The sequence below is a fragment of the Pomacea canaliculata genome, linkage group LG8, assembly GCF_003073045.1.
Source record: "Pomacea canaliculata isolate SZHN2017 linkage group LG8, ASM307304v1, whole genome shotgun sequence".
In the NCBI taxonomy this organism is placed as follows: Eukaryota; Metazoa; Mollusca; class Gastropoda; order Architaenioglossa; family Ampullariidae; genus Pomacea; species Pomacea canaliculata.
The window spans coordinates 20,644,866-20,666,928 of NC_037597.1; the positions used below are offsets into that span (position 1 = coordinate 20,644,866).

Below are 22,063 nucleotides of genomic sequence, written 5' to 3' on the forward strand. Positions count from 1 at the left end.
TTTCTTAATCATACTGCTATCAAATAAAAAGAAAAGCTCAAAAGAAATACATCAAGAGCACATAAATGAACATTTTGGGTCGTCAAGTAAGTTTAAATTCTGCGACTAGCCACTTCACTTAATTAATATTTGGCTAATAATCATACAGTTTAAAAGAGGACAAAGTTGAAGTGTTATTGGGACACTGTGAGAGTTCAGAGAAACCTGGAAACGTCTGGTAACAACAAAATCTAGCTGCCTAGCACACTCCTTTAGAACCCTGCCTCTCACGTTGACATCGCCCTCACAGACTGTGACAGTAGCTGCCGATAGTGAAGACCAGACATGATCTACTTCTTTATGAAGTATCGCACAGTCAAGACAAGCATGATCACAGTTGTGGACAGTATGCAAACTTAGCTTTAGACCAGAGCAAGCTTGGCTGCGTGCTTAGAGATGCTGATGGGAATGTTCACGTACAAGTTTTTAATTGTTCCTGTGATATTACAGGCAAGATCATGCAGACGTTTTCAAAAGTAGTATAAAAGGAGAGTGATCAAGATGGAAGGTTGAATGGTACCATCTGTGTTTATAGCAGCAATTTAGAGATGAAGAGATTGAGGACCTATCTTTAATGTTTTCAGATATCTTTATAGCGGTAGTTTCAAGTACCAATTCCATTATAAATCCCACCTGTATGTCTTTTGATGGTATTTTATAGACCTTTTAGAAAAAAACACATTATTAAGAATCCGGAATAAAAAGTTTTGAATTTGTGTGTGTGATCTATTGCTGCTTTTATTGCATGAATATGCTTGAAGAGTAAGGCAGGCATGTGGTATCGTCTTCCATACGACTCAGGTTGTCCGTTGTCGTCCTAAACCCCTCGTCCAAACCCGCCCTCCACACCCACGCCCACCTTCCTCTCTGGTTACCATGAACACTAAACATTATAAATGCACTCTCACAACAGACCTGAACATACGCTGGTGCTGGCGCTTGCTGTCACAGTGAGAAACTCCAGTGTTGAAGTCGATGTACCACAGTTCCTAGAATTGTCATCCTGCAACAACGATATTCTTCAACTGCAGTTTGAGGCGCTTGGTATGTAGTCATTGTCTTTGCAAAGAAAAGTCAGGATAACAAGATTGTAAACTTTAGCTTTAGTACTAGAACAAACCCTTTGTTATGGGGGAGACATTTAGAAACACTAGTACAAAAAAGTGTTAAAAACACAGGATTTTGCACTCTGATTTATTTGCAAACCTTGAATGTGAGCATGGAGTCCCACCCTCCAGGCAAAACCGAGCATCTGACTACCCTACTGACACAGCCATTTATATATACAGCAGTACATATGCACATACATACAACAATACACATACATACAGCCAGGGCCGTGCTTAGGGGCAGGCGGACGAGGCATCTGCCTAGGGCCCCGCGCTTCAAGGGGCCCCGCGCTTTTGACTGATATGGTAACTAGGCATATGGAAGTGTAGTCAGCCGTATCACATTCTCGCTGTGTATGCAGCGTGCTGTCAATGATAAAAGACGAGATATCCCTGATGAAAAAAGTGACTTTAGATCCCAACTAAAACCGTGTGATCGTGGCGTGAGGGCCCCGCACATGCCCTTTGCCTCGGGCCCCGCGGGGGCTAAGAACGGGCCTGCATACAGCAATGCATATATACAGACATACAGTAAAACATATATAGTAACTTGCGGAATGCTAGGAAATGACTTCTAAACTAGTGTTTGTGTTCTTGTCAGTGATTGTCAGATGGGAGTGTTTCTTTTTATTCAAAGTGAGTCCAGTTAATTGATAATAACAATTAGTCTTCTTCCTATTTAAGCCCCTGAAGACAGTTGACGGAGGATTTGTTTGTCGTCGCCAGATGCTGTGGTGATCATGACGAGGCTATTGCAGAGTTTAACTCTAGCTTTTCTTGGTAAGTGCTGTTAGCAGGTGAATTGACAAGTCTGCTTTGTCATGCGTGCGTGGAGGGGAAGAACCTGTGTGTGTGCCTGTGTGTGTGTGTCAGTGTGTGTGTGTGTGTACCTGTGTGTGTGTGCGCCTGTGTGTGTGTGTGAGGCTGGGAGTGTCCAGATTTGTCTAAAATAAATAATGTTTGCAGATCGCTTCTTGTGGTGGTTTAACACATGAATGTACAATCTTATTATTCGACAAAAAGACAGTTTATTAACAGTGCGGAAGATATAAACGTAAACCGTCCTGTGCAATAGCAAAAAGCTGACCTACCTTAAAAACAAAGGACTTAGAGTTGAAAGTCATTATTTAAGGTTAGCCTTCAGTTTAATGTCAGGGGTGCGTGTATCGCATTGGCAAAGGAGATGATGTGATGTCCCTTAAATTCCGTAAATCAGCCATGTATTTCACTGAAGTTTAGCTTCAACTTTTAATCAAAGTTTTTTTTTTCTTGTAGTTATATTAGTTTAAGCAGTTCCATGAGATTTCCTTCGTGACAATAGCTTTGTCTGTTTAGTTGTAGCCATCCACGGGGTCAGAGCTGCTCAGCGTGTTGACGCCAATGTCCATCTTCACGATGCTCTGCTCAAGCGGCAACCTCGGATGGCGGATATGACGTCAGACATGTCCTCGCAGCAACGCACAACACCAACATGGCTTCCCATGACGGAACTTGACGATGTGATGACCTTAGGTCCCAACTCCGCTTTGAAGGTCACGTCATCAGCAACCACAGTCCAGGGCACACATGTGCTGCGGTTGCAAGAGTTCTTCAAAGGTTGATTATATTGTATTTTATTGTTACATGATGTCTTCCTCAAACAACGGCCAGACACAGTGAACCCTGCTTTTAATTGGAACTGGCATCTACATCCTGAGTAACATGCTTCCACAAATAATAGTTTCTTTAATTATTTAAGGTCACATTTTGTACTTAAAGAAGTTTTTGTATTTTCAGGAGAGCCTGTTAACGATGCAGTCCTAACAGTATTAACAGACAGTACAGAGCAGTATGTGTATGACGCCAGTGGTACTCTGTATCGGGATATAGAGAATGACACAGACGGCACAAGAAACATCGACAATGAGACCGCATTAAGCATCTGTCTCACCTTCAATGAGGCCATTAGAGATGACATCAGTGATGTTACGGTATGAATACAATATATACTCTGACTATCCACCAACATCATCGACATAAACACACCTTCTGTTCTGTGAAGTCTGGCTGTCCTGTGATCAGATCTTAGCTCGGGAACGCTGTGTTTTCTGCATATGGCTCCTCTCTGTCTCGATGCTATTGTAATCTGCACCACGCTGTGCATTTCTTCCATAGCGTTTTATATGTATAGCTCTTATTGCTCATCTCTCCATATTTTAAATGTCACTCTCTACTATGATGTGAAAAAAGCATTCTGAGGATATGGTTAAAACTTAGCGCTTTCAAACGGTTATTCATGATGTTTCTAATATATCTAATGTTTCAGATTGAGCCTCAAATATTCCACGACAGCCAGAACACCGCTTACCCGGGGTATTTAGTGCAGTACCTTGTACTTGTGGAGTCCGAACAGCGCCGGCCAGTGTGCATTGTGGACGCACGTGACGGACGCATTACTACTAGTTGGGACGCCCTTAGCAAGCTCATCGGATGCGTAGGCAAAGGCACGGGAGGGAATCGCAAGATCGGCAGGATCCACTACGGGGAACTTCACAAATGCCTGGACGTACATCGTGTCAATAATACATGCTATACAGAAAACAAATACGTTAAAGTCATTGATAACAAAGGATTGTTGAATAAAAGGCGAACACATTTCTACAACATCAGTGATGCCGCTTCTTACGACTGCGAGGAAGCCACAGACCAAATCAACGGCGCGTACTCACCCATCCTGGATGCTCTGTTTTACGGAACGACTGTCGGGAGAATGTTTGAGGACTGGTACAACACATCCCCGTTAGATGGACAGATAACTATCAGGGTACATGTAGGGGTGAATTACTCTAACGCGTTGTGGAGTGGTCGAGAAATTCTCTTTGGTGACGGCGATGAAAACTTCCATCCTTATGTTAGCATAGAATCCGTGGCACATGAGATCGGTCACGGGGTAACAGAAAAAGCTTCAAACCTCTTGTACTATAACCAATGGGGAGCTATCAATGAGGCGTTTTCAGACATGATGGGAGAAACGTCCGAAGCATATCTTTCAAAGGCAGACTGGATTGTAGCTTCTGAAATCACAAAAAAAGGATACCCTCCAGTGCGCTATTTCGAAAACCCCTCGGCTGACAACCACTCTATATCCCACGTTGATAACTTCACGGACGACCTCAGTGTACACTATGGCAGCGGCGTGTACAGAAGGGTTTTCTATCTTCTTGTCCACGAATACGAGCAGTCCATCAAGGAAATCTTCGGAGTCTTTCTGCTCGCCAACCGAATGTACTGGCATCACACGTCTGACTACCACAGCGCTGCCTGTGACGTCATGAAGGCTGCCTACGATCTGGGTCAAGATGGCGCTCTCTTCCGCCGGGCTTTTAAAGAGGTCGGAATAGACGTCTGTGACATACAAAATCATATCATGGGACTTCGAGAGAGTAAGGTTTACGATGGCATCACGGTGGCCAGAAATGAATCTCCTACATTCCTCTACAAGTTCCCTCTGCATATGATCGACACCGGTGTGAACGTCAGCGCGAGCAGCTCCACTGGAGATGTGCACATCTTCCTGACCAACAAGCGCTGGGATATCGACGATGAAGACCAACAAGTATTAGCCGAGGGCACCAATCTCGTCACAGCTCAAATCCAGAGTAACTTAACTGCTCTTCCTCTTTACATTACGTTAGCAAATGAGTTAAAGGTTACTCTTTATAACGTCACGCTTCGGGCGCACGCATTCTGGACCTATAACTAAGTCACAACTCTAAGCTATTCCTAATCATAGTGCAGTAAAAGCAAAAGGAAAACCTCATAAATGACATAAATGAACATCGTGGGTCTTTAAGTAAGTTTACATTCTGCCACTAGCAACTTTACTAATTCAATATTTGGCAAAGAGTCATGCAGTTTAGAAGATGACAAAGCTAAACTGTTATTAAACGCTATAAACGAAGTATGCTTAAAGTATAACCATTCTCCGAACATTCGACCTGATTAATTTGATTAATTTGTAATGTTGTTTCTCTTTCTCATAACATTTGCTTATAGTGTTACTTCATTAGAGAAATTTTGTTCGTATTTTAAGCAATGCTTTATCAGCAGAAAATAAAGAGCAGAAACAGTTGAGTTCTTCTTGGATTTCATTGTCTGTACTGCTGATGTTTTACGAGTGTTACAAAGTCGTATGTATGTTCTTTAAGTGGTATTGGTATCGCACTGGGGCAAGTATAATTATTGTATGTCTTAGACGGGAAGTAACGATGACCGCGACGATGACGACTATCCTTCTGACGATGATAGAAGTCACTTATGCCGGTTGTTGAGATGACTTCTCTTACAGGATTGAAGGTACGTCTGGTGATTTTTGTGACGACTTTACTGAAGACAGTTTTTGACAATGAACGATTGGACTTTTAAAGGAATGTTCGAAGTAACGATGAATAAAGTTGGATTGAAGAAACGACAAAACCTGGAGTAAGGACTAAACACAATACAGTCAAAATGCCCTCTGTCCGTTTCCCCTAAATCCTCCATCTCCAGGGTTCCTGTCTTACAAATAATCTATGGTAAAAACCATAAATATACAAAATGTCCACGCCGCAACAACAGAGCAAAAGGGAGCTAACAACTACCCCCCCCCCTCTCCTAACATAGGTTCTCACTAACGCACACACAAAATTCTTCGTCGCAGCTACTTTCACTCACACTTTCCGCACATCTGCGTGTTGATCAGAACATCATCGGCTGGTAAAACCTGCGGAAGGACTTGTCCCTCTACTCACCCAGCAGCTCGTGACGTGGGTCCTTCTGTCGCTCACAGAAGACTCCGTTTTGCCGACAGAGAAACAAACAACCGTACCGCGTACAATGTCGTCTGCGCTCTTTTTATTTCTCGTCTGCTGCCCAACAGAAAATCTTCGTCGTCATCACAGGTGGCGATTACGTAAAAAAAAAAATTAGGTAAAACGCGGCGATTACGTAAAAGAAAAAAATTACGTAAATTTAAGTTGTTCCATGCTCTTCCCCAAACAGTCTGAATACGAGCAGCCTGAGCCCTTGCTCCTCGAGGAGTAACAAGAACTAAACTAACTAAACTTGGCTAAATCGAGGAGTGAACGTAGTTAGCAATTTTAGTAATAAGTGTTTTGAACAAAGGACTATTGATTGTCACTGGCTTGTCTATTAACTGCAAATTAAGTAGCATAAGTATTAATGGACATTTTGTGCTACTAATCTAATCGCATGTGTTGTTTACATTAACCTTTAAAATTGAGTCTCCTTATAAATTCTTTCTACTTCCTGCTTTTCTGCATTTGTGCCACCCTTCTCGTGTAGTTTTTTTTTTTTTTTTTTTTTTTTTTGAACAGTTCATTTATATATTTGCTGGTTTCTATCTCTTTGTATGTGTCCTATATCCAATATCTATTAACCGTCAGGGAGAGCTTGCAAATATTATACAGTCGGACCTCGATAAGTCGAACTCAAATGCACCCGAAAAAAATTTGATTTACGGAGTTTTCGAGTTAGGGAAAATGGCGTAATAGGCGCAGGTATTTGGCCGGGAACTAACAATTAATTCGATATAGGGAGGTTTTCGACTTAGGGAAGGTCGACTTATCGAGGTCCGACTGTAGGTCTGTTTACCCACACAACCAAGCAGTATTTCTTATTAACAATAACAACCAACTAGAACTGCATACGAGCATGATCCAATACAAAAAAATACCACAACAAAACAGAAAAAAACATGAAGAGAAACATTCAGGCATGAGATGAAAAAGGGATATGTGACCCTGCTGTCAGACACTTGACTGTAATTTAATAAGTCCATTTACATAGCACCTTTTTCCAAGCACCAGCAGACGTACAGGCATTAAATATACACCCTTTTAGAGCAGACTTTATATACATACACAGAGTCAGCCCTGCAAGCAGGTGTCACATCCAGCCAAGATTCGAACACACGAAATATAATGCCCGTGCACCAGCAACTGCAGCAGTTACTCTTTTTTCCCTCTCACCCTTATGTTAGTCTCATGTTTAATGTATTTAATTATTTACTTAATAAATAAGTACTTTTGCTACTTGTTGGTTATTCTCGCTGCTTATCATCACTCTTCGTCTACATTGTCAGGAATGCAGTTTAGGTGCGATTGTGTGTCAAAGTAAAAAGCGTGAAAATAAAAATAAACATTGATCAAGGGGAGCTCACTCTAGCGAAATTTAAAAAAACGCAGACGACACTGGCTGACATAACAATCGAAGGAAGCGGACATGTGTGTATAGAGAAGTTCAGATGCCAGCAATTAAGGAGCTATTCCTTGCTTACCAAGGTAACATTCATAAACTTTTTCGTTGTTTATTCTCTTCCTGTGTTTCATTTCTGGCTTTGTTAACGAGTTAATGTGTGGAGAAATTTGTGAATCGATAAGACGTATAGTTGTGTAGTGAGATCGAGGCAGTTGAGTGTAGCGCGAACACGAACAAAATAATAATGTTTATAGAAATTAATACAGATGAATTTCTTAGAAAGGAATAAGGAGTTCTGCAACCCAGGCGTGCAGGACGATGACGAGAGGCAGTTAAACCGTCTAAGCTGATAAACTATGTGTCTCAAGACATCGTCTCGTAAATGATTTTCTCCCCGGTCAGTGAGTCTGCCGGACCGCATAGGTGTTCTTAATTGTTCCGACTTGCTTACCTCCATCGTTTTTCGTCTTGGCTGTCGCATTTTCAATTCAAGTTGCATGACAGAGCCTAGCCCATCGCTTAGCTGAGAAACAGGTCAAGTCTGCGCAGCGGTCGAGGTCAGCGATTATAAATAAATTCTTCCGGTGAGCGTCCAAGGCTTTCCTTGCCAACCATATATTCCACCAATGAAAACTGCGCTACATCGATGGTGCCGAGCCGCGAAATTCGTCTGCACACCATGGCTGAAACGAAGGAGATGTGTGACAGCGAAATATTAGTCTTAATCGAGGAGGTTACTAGGGAGAAGAAGATTCTTTTCCAGAAAAAGATGAAATAAAAAAGAAATGGACGAATTTAAGATCTTCCACGATTTCATTTCGCAGCAGACAGAGTGATGAATGGAGAAATAACAAATATTTTAGAAGATGATTGGAGAGAACTGATTGACGACATAAACATCGAAGGTTAGTCATTTTGTTTACCTGTGTAGACTTATTTTTTCACGTCTGTGTTATTCGCAGAAAAAGATACAGCGAGAGAATGCAAATGCAAAGCCTATAGTCAGCACACAACAGCTGGTTTAAAAATAAGTATTTCCATCAAAATGCATTTATTTAAAATAACTAAGTACATTTCAAATGGGAATTTTTTTAAATGTACTTTATATCACATAGATATTCCTGGTGGTAATTTTGAACAAAACATAAAATATTAAGGAAAAGCAGCCAAGGTTTTTGTACTGTAGAGAGGGCAGCTACATATAATTTTCCATGGGCTTAAAATTAGAAATTGATTAATTCAAGTGCCAAACACAAACTATGGCATAATTTGGGAAGTGTACACAGCAAGTTTGTCTTTACATCCACAGTCAGTGTGGACATTTCACAAGTTTTAACTACAAGTCTAAGATACATGTTACAGTACCAGTGTTCTACAGTTGAAATTCCAGTAGACAGTTCTGAATGACACAGATGTGCAGTGTCTGCATTCTTTAACAGTTGCACATAATATGATATGAAGTTCTGAAAGGGCTATGCCTGGGTCAAGTGAAAAGTGATAAATTTTAACTCTAAAGAAAAAAAATGAAATGATTTGTATATGTATAATGTTTGTATTATTCTTTTATTATGTGTGGAATTTTTTTAAAGGGAAAGGGTTTGTGCTCGTGCATTGTTTGTATGTGAAATTGTTTCTTCGTCATACATTTTGTAAAATAGTTTGTACTATATGCGTCACACTCAAATATGGCTTTGACAAACACATGCACTATTTGAACACTCGCAGCATAATAATAACTCAGAATGAAAGACCAAAAAAAAAACTTAAGTTTTTATCGGCTTTATTTTTGATCTACCATGGTTCGTAAGCAAGTATTGGTTTTAGTCTGAAACACGTGTCTATAATCAAAATACAGTATATTGCAAAACTTATACTCTCTCTGCTATTTACTTAGATAAAAACGCAGAAACCTTAAGCGTGACATCCGTAAGAGGAACCTTTGACACAGTTGACAACTTAATGTACACAGGGATAGCAATTGAGCTCACTTTGATTTCAGCTTTGACGAAGCTGTAGCTCTCGGCATATATTACCTGGTCTTCCTCGTCGGCATCCCAGGCCTTGCTGCTCGCGACAATGTACACTTGTTCAGTGGAGCTTCTGGCTTCGATTTCTACGCCGCTTAATTGCTTTGGCAACATGAACAGGAATACAGGGGACACTTCGTTGGACACCGTGATGTTATCGTAAACCTTCTCATCCCGTAGACCCAAGACATGAGTTTTTGTGTCACAGACATCTATTCCGACCTCTTTGAAAGCCCGGCGGAAGAGAGTGCCATCTTGACCCAGATCGTAGGCAGCCTTCATGACGTCACAGGCAGCGCTGTGGTAGTCAGACATGTGATGCCAGTACATTCGGTTGGCATGCAGAAAGACTCCGAAGATTTCTTTAATAGGCTGCTCGTATTCTTGGACTAGAAGAAAGAAAACCCGGTTGTATACACACCGCTGCCATGGTGTACATCGATTTTGTCCGTGAACTCATCGACCTCGGAGATAGACTTGTGGTCATCCGTGGGGTCTTCAAAGAATCGCAGAGGAGATTCTCCATATTTTGTGACGTCGTTACCTACGACCCAGTCTGCCTTCAAGAGATAAGCTTCAGCTGTTTCCCCCATCATGTCTGAAAACGCCTCGTTGATAGCCCCCCATTGGTTAAAATACAAGAGCTCTGATGCCTTTTCTGTTACCCCGTGTCCAATCTCATGACCGACAATATCTATGCTGATTGATGGGTACGCCGATTCATCGCCGTCCCCAAACTCAACATCGCGGCCATTCCAAAAAGCGTTATCAAGATTCACCCCTACATGTACCCTCAATATTATCTGTCCATCTAGCGGGGTAGTGTTGTACCAGTCCTCAAACATTCTCGCAACAGCCGTTCCGTAAAACAGAGCATCCAGCATGGGTGAGTACGCGCACCGTTGACTTCGTCTGTGGCTTCCACGCAGTTGTAAGAAGCGGCCTCACTGATGTTGTACAATATCGTTTTGTTTTTAAAATACATTCCTTTGTTATCAATAACTTTAACGTATTTGTTTTCTGTATAGCACGTGTCATTGACACGTTTGACATCCAGGCATTTGTGAAGTTCCCCGTAGTGGATCTTGCCGATCTTGCGATTCCCTCCCGTGCCTTTGCCTACGCATTCGTTGCACGTGTCGAGGGCGTCCCAACTCCAAGTAACGCGTCCGTCACGTGCGTCCACAACGCACGCTGGTCGGCGCTCTTCGGTCTCCATGATTACAAGGTACTTCAATAAATACCCCGGGTAGGCTTGGTTCTGTTCGTCGAAGAACATTAGGCTATCAGTCTGAAATAGAAGGGTGATGAATGATGTCAAGAAGCTCGATAATTTTATCATGTTTTAAAACAAAATGCAATTTTTATAGTAAACTTGTGACATGATGATACCATAGACACTGAGGGTTAACATTTGGAGATGAATACTCAGCAATAACTCGACAGTACAGTTACAGCAAGCAGCAGAACATCTAAAAGCAGTAAAAGATAGAACGAGAAAAAGAGAAAGAATAAAGCAGATTTCAAGCGTCATTACCAGACTATTGTAAATTTCGATGCAAATACACTAATTTCTTGGCAAGCTGTGGATTGTAGGAGTTTCTACTGTACTACAGTTGGTGACTGCCTTCAAAGGAAAGATGGTTTAAATTTTTATTGGGAGCAAATTTAAGCAGCTTCACTTTTCACATTAACTTTGGTAGGGAACATCATTATATACGCATTTCCATCTCATTTCTACTAGGGGTTTTTTTCATTCTTTTTTTTTTTTTTGTTCAGTCGCGGCGAGAGTTTTTGGTGTTACCCGCCTTCCGCATGGTTCAGAATTTTGAGACCGGCCAACAAGGAAAAAACTTTGCCCACACCTGTATTTTGTGTGTGTGTGTGAGAGAGAGAGAGATTAATGTCTTTATTATATCAGTACTTTGATATCACTAATGACATCTCTGTTGTCGTCATCTTCATTCAAGGTGAGACAGATGTCTAATGCGGTCTGAATGTCGATGTTTCCTTTTCCGTCCGTGTCCTCCTCTATACCCTGATACACAGTCCCACTGGCGTCATACACATGTTGCTCTGTACTGTCCGTTGTCACCGTTAGGACGGCATCGTTTACAGGCATGCCTTGAAAAAAAATAAGCACCAAACATTTATGACATTTTGTAATGGGTAGATCAACAATTTTTTGTTATCGCAGAGGTGTCTTTCGATTGAAGACATTGAATGCAGGGCTTACTAATGCATAATTTTAATGGGGTAGTTCCTTTTGAAGACACAGTGATGACCGATCCTTTAAAATTGATACAGTTACCAGATTCAAAACCACAGAACCTAAGGAAAGCGGATTGATTCTGTGATAAACGTTCAAAGTTTGATTAGATAGACAAAATATCGAGAAAGCTGGGCTCAAGAACTTTTTCGCTAAGGGAAACAAACTCTAGCACGTGACACATTCTGGTCTCTTTAACAAGAGATGGGCGATGTTAAAAAGTAATTTTTTCTGACAATTAGGCGCGACCCTGATTTAAAAGCTTGCAATCTATGATAAACACGAAAAAAACTTTTAACTTGGGGAAAAGCAAATCTTACGTGAAGGATCCAAACAACTCCTCTTTGGTTCGACCTTAATTGGAGAAAGGAGTGCTGCTACTGGCTTAGTGAGACAGGATCTGTCAAAATTCTCTTTCCAGTTGCAGAAGAATGTTCTACTTTAGCAATGGATTTTTTTTTTCTAATTTTGATTCACGGCCGACTTTAACAGCGATTTACAAATTGAAGAAGTTAGTTGATCATCTGCATTTTCACTCAACTTTAAAAAAAACTCTTACTTTTTCCTTTGTGGATGACAAAATTCAAAACCTAAGAATAAAACATTAAAGTGTGCGTTTCCTTTAAGGTGACATCAAAGCTACCTTTAAACGTCTCTTGCAGACGTAACAAATGTGTGCCCTGGACTGTGGTTGCTGACCTCGTGACCTCCAGAGCTGAGTTCGGACCTAAAGACATCGCCTCGTCCAAGTTCTGGCATGGAAAGGGAGGCTACTTCTCTTCGGTGCCACATGGACATGTCTGACGTCACATCCGCCATCTGAAGCTGCCGCTTGTACAGAGCATCGTGAAGATGGACATTGGCGTCAACACGCCGAGCAGTCCTCACCCCGTGGATGGCAAAAACTAGAAAAAGAAAATTTCTGCGAAGCTAAGTGAGTACCATTGTTCCTGATAGCGTTAATTTATTTTGTGTCGAGAAAACACTAAAAGTGTTCTTGCGCCAGAAGACAAATCAAAATACAAATACGGGAATGAGAACTGCCGGACAAACATATTGACATAGATACAAAAAAAAAATTAGATTGCTCTGCCTTTTTTTCCACATATAGTTACATAAATAAGATTTTATTTATTCCAGAAGGCAGTTAGAGGATAGATGTAGTTAGACACATTAATTGTGCAAGCCGTCTCAGTGACATACTTTTGACCCAAGCGTAGAAAGACTTGTATGCCCCACACCACTCTAATTACTACTACAGTAAACATCTGTAGAAGTATGGCGCTACTGTACACCTCTGGAGTAGTATGATAATATTGAACATCGTGAAAGATGTTGATATTGAAGCTGGTAATGATGCAGGACTCTCCATACGTTCTGTCCACTTGTTTGCGAATGACTAGGACCCGGAGTAGGACACGTGGCAGCAGCAAAAGGAAAACTATGGAAACTTACTGATAGTCAACCCTACTACTAGCTGATACGATGATGAATTATCGTGTGATATCCTTAATCACAGCAAAGAAACTTGACCGCTTAAGTAAACCAGCAGGAAACCAGAATGCTGAAACTTGTGTCAAGAAAGCTGTTCAACACGAAGACAAGGTTGCGAGAAATAAGTGAAAGTCAGACAATAGGACTTGAAAATAAAAAATACATCAAAGTAGAGAAACAAATACGTGTAGCGAGAGCTTCCTCAAGCCAGCAAAGGCATATCACTCTTATCACCAAAGCCAATGACAAAAATAATAAATAAAATGCCGCCATTAACTGCCTGGCGAGGTCTGTAAAACCACTTATATCAAGTGTTTTCAAGATGACATAGGTCATGAGTAAGTAGCAAAATATTTGTTCTTGGCTTAAAACAAGTTTACGCTAATTGTCTTAATGTACTAGAAAACGTTTATACATTTAATTTTCAAGTATTTGCAACATTTTGTGTACCATACGAGATGCTAAATGTATAATGGTAGTTATACTCACAATGTCTATTATATAGTTTAAATATATATATACGCACAAAACATATGCACACTCATGTCTAGCATGGTTATAGAAAAGCCACTATGTGAAATCAATCAAGCAATAAAAGAACATCTCACTGAGAAAAACTGTTGTAGCAGTGAAGCACCACATTTTTCCTTTCACGGCGTGCATGGCAAGTAGCAGTCAGGACGAGGCTGGTCGTCCAGAAACTTCATAAGCTATATACAGCAAGTCAGCATTCCACTGGAATCATCTGCGTGCTCAACTGCCTTGTTAAAATACCTACAAATTGCCTGACTTTTGAGCTTTTCCATACTAAATCCAGCGGTTTCAGCAGGAACAAAACTGCACATAGTTTACCCCGAACAATGACATCCACTGCTTTCATAACAGCCCAGCTATCTCTCTAAGTGATGCGATTATGTAAACAGTTTGACACATTAATAATAATAAAATGACGACATAATAGTATTTAAATGACCTTTTATGCTCATGAATAAAGCTCGAACAAATACCTACATTAACAGGATAATAGTGCCAGATATCTGTGTAAATGATGTGAAGCGGTTTCCATAAAAATAATAGCATAACAATGACATTTTAATGGCTAACTACACTAAATTCGCATTTTCAGCCTGAATTGCAGGTTTATTTAAATGAATTTTGCACGCTGGGAGAAGATTTTGGCTACAAACCTTTGACCTCCTGTGGCATTCTATTATTTTACGTGCCACGGTGTACGTCTGTCTGTATGCGTTTCTTTTCTGTAAAGCGACCATGAACCTGCCCATAGGACTGGATATGGCACTATACAAGTCTATTGTATTACCACCACCATCATCATCATCGTCATCGTCATTATCATCATCATCATCTTTATCATCAGTCAAACAAGTATCGCATGCAAACGATGGGCTAGTAGTCTCAACATCTCAACTGGTGACGCTGGTAGAGAAACTGGAAATTATATTCAGGAAATTTTAACAGCTGTTCCACATGGACAGTAAGGGCAGTTTCATCGCCGAGACCTTTTTTTTTAATATACAGCTGTGTTTTGTATTAAAAGAAACAAGACAGAAGAGACGTTTCTGCTTTTTACCGCTTTTAAAACAGACAAAAAAATTAGAACTGAATCATCTGTAAAGCATACATGTACATAATATTTTGCAAAAAAAGTTCTTAGGCACGCCACAACCATAATCTCTTGATGTGCAAACAATTCTCTCTAATGAGTGTTACCCCCAAAACCATCGCTAATGTCTATTTCAAACGTTTTCTTTTAGTTTTTTTTCCCCTAAGATAGAGAAGTTGCCAATTTGAAATGTGTTTTCAAGATTTAGTTACATCATTTATGCAAGCAAGTGCGCCTGACTCTGTAATTACTCCATCAAAGCCTCTAGACGAAGAGCAAATTACAAGAACGCTGTAAATTATTAGTAGCAATTAGTCGGTTTCCTATTTAAGCAGCCGACAAAAAAATGGCGGCAGATCTGCATTTGACCGTTGATGGCAGGTATAATCATGGACATGGAGGAGCTATTGAGGCTTTTATTAGTAGTCTTTCTTTGAGAGTTTTGGTCAACATATGTCTGTGCATGTGAACTAGAATAAGGCGTGACACTTCCGAACAGCTCGCGGGGCTTACAAAGGGGGTGTGGCCCTGTGATGGCCCCCAGACTTCAAGCTCTCAAATAACAGTCGGTTATCTTGTTGACGATCATTGGTGAGAAAACGTAAACACCCTTGCCTGCCCTAGCCTTACTTTCAGCCTCATTATTTCGACATTGTTTTCAGCAATCACAGCGTTACGAAATATCTGGGAGATAATTGCACAAATCGCTGCAGTTACTGTCGGTTAGAACTCAATAGTCACAGCGGTCTCCCGACGACAAATTTGTGAGAACACGGATACAGTTAGTTATCAGACACGGATTGTCCTCATGAATATATTTAAATCGTTGATGGTTAGTCTACTTCTGATTATTGCGTATATAACGTAAGAGCTCCAGCACCCTTAGTTGTTTCCCCCATCATCCACCACACAAAATATCTGGGGAGCTGTCGCTCCGGGAGACGCACCTACATTACAGAATAAGACGGAAATAAAGAGAGGAAAGAAGGAAAAAAAGAAGGTTGCTGGGCACCTCGTTACAAGACATAACGGATGTCCCCCCCCCCCACTCTCCTGATACACTGAGAACCACGTGCCTTTGCAGGGAGTGGAGAGATAAGGGTAAAGGTCATAAAATGGAAATGAAGAGAGAGTAGATTGCAATGAATAACTAACAAAGGACAATAATACCACAGGCTGTTTTTCCCACAATAATGCTTTATTAATTCCATTAACAGAAATTAAACTTATATTTCTCTTTTTTGTTTTGTTTTGTTTTTTTGTTTGTTTGTTTTTTTTGTTTTGTTTTTTTTTTCTTTTTTCCACAATTGTTCTGTGACCCTGATTCGTATGATTCGGGCGCCTCCATTAGTGACCAAACAGGGGCTTTTCAGTCACTCATGGTAGAAAAATGTGCCATCTTACTAGATATCTGCGTAAATCCAAAGTCAAGTGTGGGTTGAGCTGGACATAAAATAACGCCTCAGATAAAGAGCACCAAACAATACACATCAAAGTCCTGCCTAGAGAAAAATACACACCGAAGTTAAGTCTGGGTTCAAGTTCATACCTAAGTTGAGCCCCGGATAAAATATGCAATATTCATTTATGGAATAAGGAACACACGAAAGTAAGACCAAAACAAGACAGACACGTTGACAAAAGCCCGGATAATTACGCCTCAGTGCACAAAGATAAGAGTATACACAAAATGCACTTCCTACTTGCACTTATTGTAATCACAGAAGCGTGAAATGTTTGGAGGACGATTGAATAACCGGTTGTATAGATTAGCGGAAATCATTATATCACAATCATCTAGATAACGAGCAATTTTACAAGAACGCTGTAAATTATCAGTGATAATTAGTCAGATGCCTATTTAAGCAGCCGACAAGAGCATGCAGCGGATCTGCATTTGACCGTTGATTGCAGTGATCATGGAGAAGCTATTGAAGCCTTTAACAGTCGTCTTTCTTGGTGAGTAGTGGTCACATTTAAACTTGTTTCGAGAGTGCGTGTGTGTGCTTACTTGTGTATATCCAGGCGGGTATAAATCCCGTGTTTACATTACATTATGTGTATACTGTCTTCTGGACACGAAATGAGTTCACATCATCATTCATAGTGCTACTTAATCTGCTTCAATATAATTTTCTTGGTTTTTTTTTTTTTTTGTAGTCTTCGCCGTCCACGGAGTGAGGGCTGCTCGGCGTGTTGATGCCAATGTCCATCTTCAAAACGCTCTGTACAAGCGGCAGCTTCAGATGGCGGATATGACGTCAGACATGTCCTGGCGACAACGTAGAGAAACAACTCCGATTCCCATAGCGGAACTTGACGAGGTGATGGCCTTAGGTCCGAACTCAGCTCTAGAGGTCACGAGGTCAGTAACAACAGTCCAGGGCACAAGATTGCTGCGTCTGCAAGAGACTTTTAAAGGTAATCATGATCTTATTGTGATCGAAGTGCACTTTTTGTTTTACTTATCTGCTTGTGTGAAAACCAGCTGCACGCGTCCGCAAATGGAGAAGTATGGCATTTTTAAAAAGAATCTGGCGTGCCAGTGGCATAATCACAGTTACAAACAGTAGCATAGACTCATATAGCTGCAAAGTGGCAACTGCATGCTTCAGTAAGGGAATCGTTGTCGAAGAAGTTGTCTGGCTAGCAATTTCCATGTGCGAAAAAGAGAAGAATGCCATTATGAATGTAATGAACCTCCTTTATGCATCCCTTTCGTTAAGACCGGATGTGCTGATAGTAGAATGTTGGCATGTCGTCAACTGCCAATGAAGCCAGTGCCCCTTAGGTCCCCTCCTCTCTCGAGAGTAGGACGAACCAAGTCTGCTTACATTCTGTACACAAGCTCTGCCTATCCGCGGATTGCAAGCTTTTCGTGTTTCTTGTAGATTGAAAACTGTAAATCCGGGTCACGCTGGCTAGTCGGAAAAAAATTACTTCCCTAACATCGCTCAGCTCGTGTTAAAGGGACCTGGCTTGTCACAAAGTACAGTCAGTTTGTTTTCCTTCGCGAAAGAGTTCGCAGAAATTGTGGCTTTCATGAACCGTCCTAGAGCTGTTTTAGAACGATTGTAAGCAAGCGATTCTTTTCAAACTTCAAATTGAAAATATTTTTTAGACAGTGTCTATCATTTAAGCCCATCTTTCTTGATCTTTTGTCGTTCTTTTTCTTGAAAGGTTATCACAGAATCAAGCAGCTTGCCTGGGGGTTTGAATCTTTTACATGCTATTTACCATGTTTCTTTCAAAAAAAAACTCTTCCTTAAAAGTACAGATAACAACAGTATTCACATGTCTTAAATTGAATTACATCCACTTCTGGGTTAAAATGCATTTTAAAAAGTAGATGAAGTGATTACAAAATATAGTTATTTTTAACTAAAGATGTTTGGTGTTTATTTTTCAAGACAAGATTGTTAACGACGCCGTCCTAACGGTGGAAACGGACAGCACAGGGCAACATGTGTATGACGCCAGTGGTGCTGTGTATCAGGGTATAGAGGACGACACAGACGGCACTGGAAACATCGACAGTCAGACCGCATTAGACATCTGTGTTACCTTTAATGAGGACGATGCCATTATAGATGACATCAGCGATGTTAAGGTACGTACATAATATACACAGTAAATATAGATCACACACACACACATTCCTCATGCAACAAAAAATGTTTTTTTAATCCTCTACAGGCCATAGCTTTGTAGAGAAGTGAGTCGATTTGATTGATTTTACACATATCTCAAATTCTATGTTCTTCTGCTTATGAAATTATCAAATCGTTATACTTTTTCTTTTCTCTCCCTCTTGAGACAGTGCTAATCTCTGGATTGTTATAAAGCATTTTTAATGTGCTGTGGAGTTACTTTTATAGTCATACTCTTTCTGGAGCTATGCTCTTTAAGTAATAACGGATCAATCAAATCTCTTTCTCTCTTTCTCTTCCATCACTTCTCCCTTTCTCTCCTACTCGTCTTCTTCTGCAGTATCACGATTTTATCAGTTCTTGTTGCTTGCTTGCTTTTTGCGTTTTCTGTATTTGTCTTCTATTCATCGTCAATATTGTTTATTCTTCCGTCCTTCATGTGTCCATGTTGTTCATGTCTCCTTGTGTTAAGCGCTAAGACCATGCTCCTTACGAGTGCATGTTCTGTAAAAATCTTTCCTTTATTATTATAGTGGCAGTTACAGTACTGCAGTGGTACTGTTGTAGTATTGTAGAGGTACTGTTATAGTACTATTGTGGTACAGTTATGTTGCGTTTTCTTGAGACTTTGGGTCACCAACTGTATCTACTGCTGTTGTGTGTATGCATTAACATAGAGAGTAAGAGAGAACTAATTCTCTGTAGTCTACATGTATGTGTATATACTTATCTGTATATTGCTAGCATAGCACTACGTTTAATTGTCCTTGTGGACTAATAAAGTTGTTTTGTGTTGTAGTGCTGTTGTACCCTTGTGTTACTGTTATGGGACTGTTGTGGTATTGTTGTATACCCAGTCGTGTGTCTGCCACGGTGTTGCTGCACTCACGCCATGTTGATACTAACATTGCACTTCATATGCTAAACCTCATAGTCTAACGTATTCTCAGAGCATACATGCAATTACTGTAAAATCCCACCAATGAATAAACGACATGATGAAACAAATCTCGCTTACTGACCTCATTCATCACCCCTTCTGTTTCAGACTGAACCCGAAATATTCTTCGACAAACAGAACCACGCCTACCCTGGGTATTTAGTGCAGTACCTAGTACTCGGGGAGACCGAAGAGCGCCGGCCCTCGTGCATTGTAGACGCACGTGACGGACGCGTTACTACGAGTTGGGACGCCCTCGACTCATGCGACGAATGTGTAGGCAAAGGCACGGGAGGGAATCGCAAGATCGGCAGGATCCACTACGGGGAACTTCACAAATGCCTGGACGTCAAACGTGTAAATGACACGTGCTATACAGAAAACAAATACGTTAAAGTCATTGATAACAATGGATTGTTCATTGAAAACGAAACGGAATTGTACAACTTCAGTGATGCCGCTACTTACGACTGCGAGGAAGCCACAGACCAAATCAACGGCGCGTACTCACCCATGCTGGATGCTCTGTTTTACGGAACGGCTGTCGCGAGAATGTTTGAGGACTGGTACGACACTACCCCGCTAGATGGACAGATAATATTGAGGGTACATGTAGGTGTGAATTTATCTAACGCTTTCTGGAATGGTCGAGAAACTCAATTTGGTGACGGCGATGAATCGATGCATCCTCTGGTCAGTATAGATATCGCCGGCCATGAGATTGGACACGGAGTTACAGAACAATCTTCAGGGCTCTTGTATTTTAACCAATGGGGGGCTATCAATGAGGCTTTTTCAGACATGATGGGGGAAGCATCTGAAGCTTATCTGTGGAAGGCAGACTGGGTCGCCGGTTTCGACATCATAAAAAAAGGGCAATCTCCACTGCGCTTTTTCGAAAACCCCACGGCTGACAACCGCTCTATATCCCACGTGGATAATTTCACCGACGATCTCGATGTACACCTTGGCAGCGGTGTGTACAACCGGGTTTTCTATCTTCTTGTCCACGAATACCAGCAGTCCATCAAAGAAATCTTCGGAGTCTTTCTGCACGCCAACCGAATGTACTGGCATCACATGTCTGACTACCACAGCGCTGCCTGTGACGTCATGAAGGCTGCCTACGATCTGGGTCAAAATGGCGCTCTCTTCCGCCGGGCTTTCAAAGAAGTAGGAATAGAGGTCTGTGACACAGAAAGTCACATCTTGGGTCTTCGGATTAATGAGCCTTACAATAACATCACCGTGGCAACCGATGCATCCCCGGTATTTCGTTTCGTATTTCCGGGGAACATAGCAGAACTGACAGGCGTTGGTGTCAGCGCTAACAGCTTCGTGGGAGACGTGCACATCGTCCTGAGCAACAAGAGTTGGGATGCCGACGAGGAAGACCCGAAAATATTAGCAGAGGGCGACAACTTTGTCAAAGCTGATATCACAAGCAACTCAGCTGCTGTTCCTGTCTACATCACCTTATCGAATGAGTCCAAAGTTCCTCTGACTGAGGTCACACTTAAAGCGTCCTTGCTACTGGCGGGAACAGAATAATTTCACAAGTAATGATTCAATATTCAATAATAGTAATCCTATCAACTTTCTGTTCTTATATGTAAAGCATGACCTAGCATAAATATTCTCCAAATATTTTACCGTCTACTTGATATTATTGTGAGATTTCATTTTTCTTTCTTTCCCTCTGAGTGTGTGTGTGTGCACGCTCTACAATCCTCAATACGATGTGGGAGATGGCGGTAACTTGACTCCAACTGTGTCAAGCCTGTGACCTGGTTTTGATTTCACTACTCAGCCCATGGAGGTGTACAGGTGGATTGTTGTCTGTCTGCCAAGACCAACGCTCTGCCTCTTGCGAAGTTCTCCGCTGTTAGTTTCGGCGAGCCTAAACAAAGAATGTGACTAAACAGGAATCTTTGCAGTATCATGCCTCGTTTTAGTAGTTAACTGGAAAAAAATTCTTCCAGCATTCCAGTAATACAAGTTTGTGCTCAGCCTGTGACGGCGAACAAGTCAGCAACACTTGAAGAATGCGTGAGCGATTGGAAGTTTCTGGAAGGACAAGTGAGTATTATACATTTTGTAAACGGGTGGCCAGTCGTTGACCTCCCGATGAACCACGTTGTGCCCACTGGGGTGCTGTTCAATCTGTAAAAATATAGTCCAACTTTTCGAAACTTTGTTTTGAATCCGCAACTCGAATGTACTAGGGTTTATAATTTGTTATTACATCCATTTTATAAGTGTAGGCGTAGTTTTTAGGCTGAGAGCTGAAGGCGCTCTCCTGGAGAAGGGACCGTTTGCAGAATACCAACCCTTCATAACGGACGCAGAGGCGGTTTTCGACGGGGATTGTACGCAGGACAGAACCTGTTGTGTTGGAGTTAATGAAATAAGTGTGTCTGAACCTCAAAAGTTGGGGAGCCCCATCTGCGTACAACGGAATTCAGGGGGACACAGAAGGACCTGTCTCTAACACCAGGCCATGTGACTTTGTATCTCACCACCGGTCTGTGGGACAATCCAGTGAAGCCATCAAGTCCAGTTAGAGTTCTCAATGAATGTCTTTCCACTCTGATAAAACGACTGTAGCATCACTCGCGATGCACATCGAATTATGTCCGGGTTAAGTCAGGTGAGGCCGACACAGAGCAGGAGA

General features: G+C 41.3%; 4 protein-coding genes across 4 annotated transcripts in view; 3 read left to right on the forward strand and 1 right to left on the reverse strand.

Moving 5' to 3' along the window:
* The first annotated feature begins 969 nt into the window (after positions 1-969).
* LOC112571349 (virulence metalloprotease-like) lies at positions 970-5,901 on the forward strand. The gene is made up of 5 exons (XM_025250297.1): positions 970-1,083; positions 1,833-1,928; positions 2,484-2,744; positions 2,925-3,118; positions 3,454-5,901. The coding sequence occupies exons 2-5, from the start codon at positions 1,889-1,891 to the stop codon at positions 4,888-4,890; spliced, it is 1,932 nt and encodes a 643-aa protein (XP_025106082.1). The 5' UTR covers positions 970-1,083; positions 1,833-1,888; the 3' UTR covers positions 4,891-5,901.
* A 3,247-nt stretch (positions 5,902-9,148) lies between these two features.
* On the reverse strand, positions 9,149-13,979 carry LOC112570534 (virulence metalloprotease-like). Its single transcript, XM_025249020.1, has 4 exons — positions 13,784-13,979; positions 12,325-12,586; positions 11,337-11,536; positions 9,149-10,703 (listed from the first exon to the last, which is right to left on the reverse strand). The coding sequence occupies exons 2-4, from the start codon at positions 12,416-12,418 to the stop codon at positions 10,224-10,226; spliced, it is 774 nt and encodes a 257-aa protein (XP_025104805.1). The 5' UTR covers positions 12,419-12,586; positions 13,784-13,979; the 3' UTR covers positions 9,149-10,223.
* The window catches only part of LOC112570529 (neutral protease-like), a 16,485-nt gene continuing 6,867 nt past the window's right edge, over positions 12,446-22,063 (forward strand). Inside the window, exon 1 of the mRNA XM_025249014.1 lies at positions 12,446-12,615. The gene's annotated coding sequence lies outside the window, so the exon portion shown is untranslated. The remainder of the gene's footprint in view (positions 12,616-22,063) is intronic.
* On the forward strand, positions 16,640-21,529 carry LOC112570531 (elastase-like). Its single transcript, XM_025249015.1, has 4 exons — positions 16,640-16,758; positions 16,960-17,220; positions 18,210-18,409; positions 19,498-21,529. Exons 1-4 carry the CDS (start codon positions 16,719-16,721, stop codon positions 20,938-20,940), a joined length of 1,944 nt encoding a protein of 647 aa, XP_025104800.1. The 5' UTR covers positions 16,640-16,718; the 3' UTR covers positions 20,941-21,529.

Excerpts from the sequence above, each read along its gene's own strand:
- LOC112570531 (XM_025249015.1), top strand. The coding sequence starts at position 16,719 with ATGGAGAAGCTATTGAAGCCTTTAACAGTCGTCTTTCTTG. Across the intron at positions 16,759-16,959 it reads TTTAACAGTCGTCTTTCTTG|TCTTCGCCGTCCACGGAGTG; the intron begins GTGAGTAGTGGT and ends TTTTTTTTGTAG. Across the intron at positions 17,221-18,209 it reads TCTGCAAGAGACTTTTAAAG|ACAAGATTGTTAACGACGCC; the intron begins GTAATCATGATC and ends TTATTTTTCAAG.
- LOC112571349 (XM_025250297.1), top strand. The coding sequence starts at position 1,889 with ATGACGAGGCTATTGCAGAGTTTAACTCTAGCTTTTCTTG. Across the intron at positions 1,929-2,483 it reads TTTAACTCTAGCTTTTCTTG|TTGTAGCCATCCACGGGGTC; the intron begins GTAAGTGCTGTT and ends TTGTCTGTTTAG. Across the intron at positions 2,745-2,924 it reads GTTGCAAGAGTTCTTCAAAG|GAGAGCCTGTTAACGATGCA; the intron begins GTTGATTATATT and ends TTGTATTTTCAG.
- LOC112570534 (XM_025249020.1), bottom strand. The coding sequence starts at position 12,418 with ATGTCTTTAGGTCCGAACTCAGCTCTGGAGGTCACGAGGTCAGCAACC. Across the intron at positions 11,537-12,324 it reads TCTGCAAGAGACGTTTAAAG|GCATGCCTGTAAACGATGCC; the intron begins GTAGCTTTGATG and ends TTTTTTTTCAAG. Across the intron at positions 10,704-11,336 it reads ATGTCATTAGTGATATCAAA|ACTGATAGCCTAATGTTCTT; the intron begins GTACTGATATAA and ends CTTCTATTTCAG.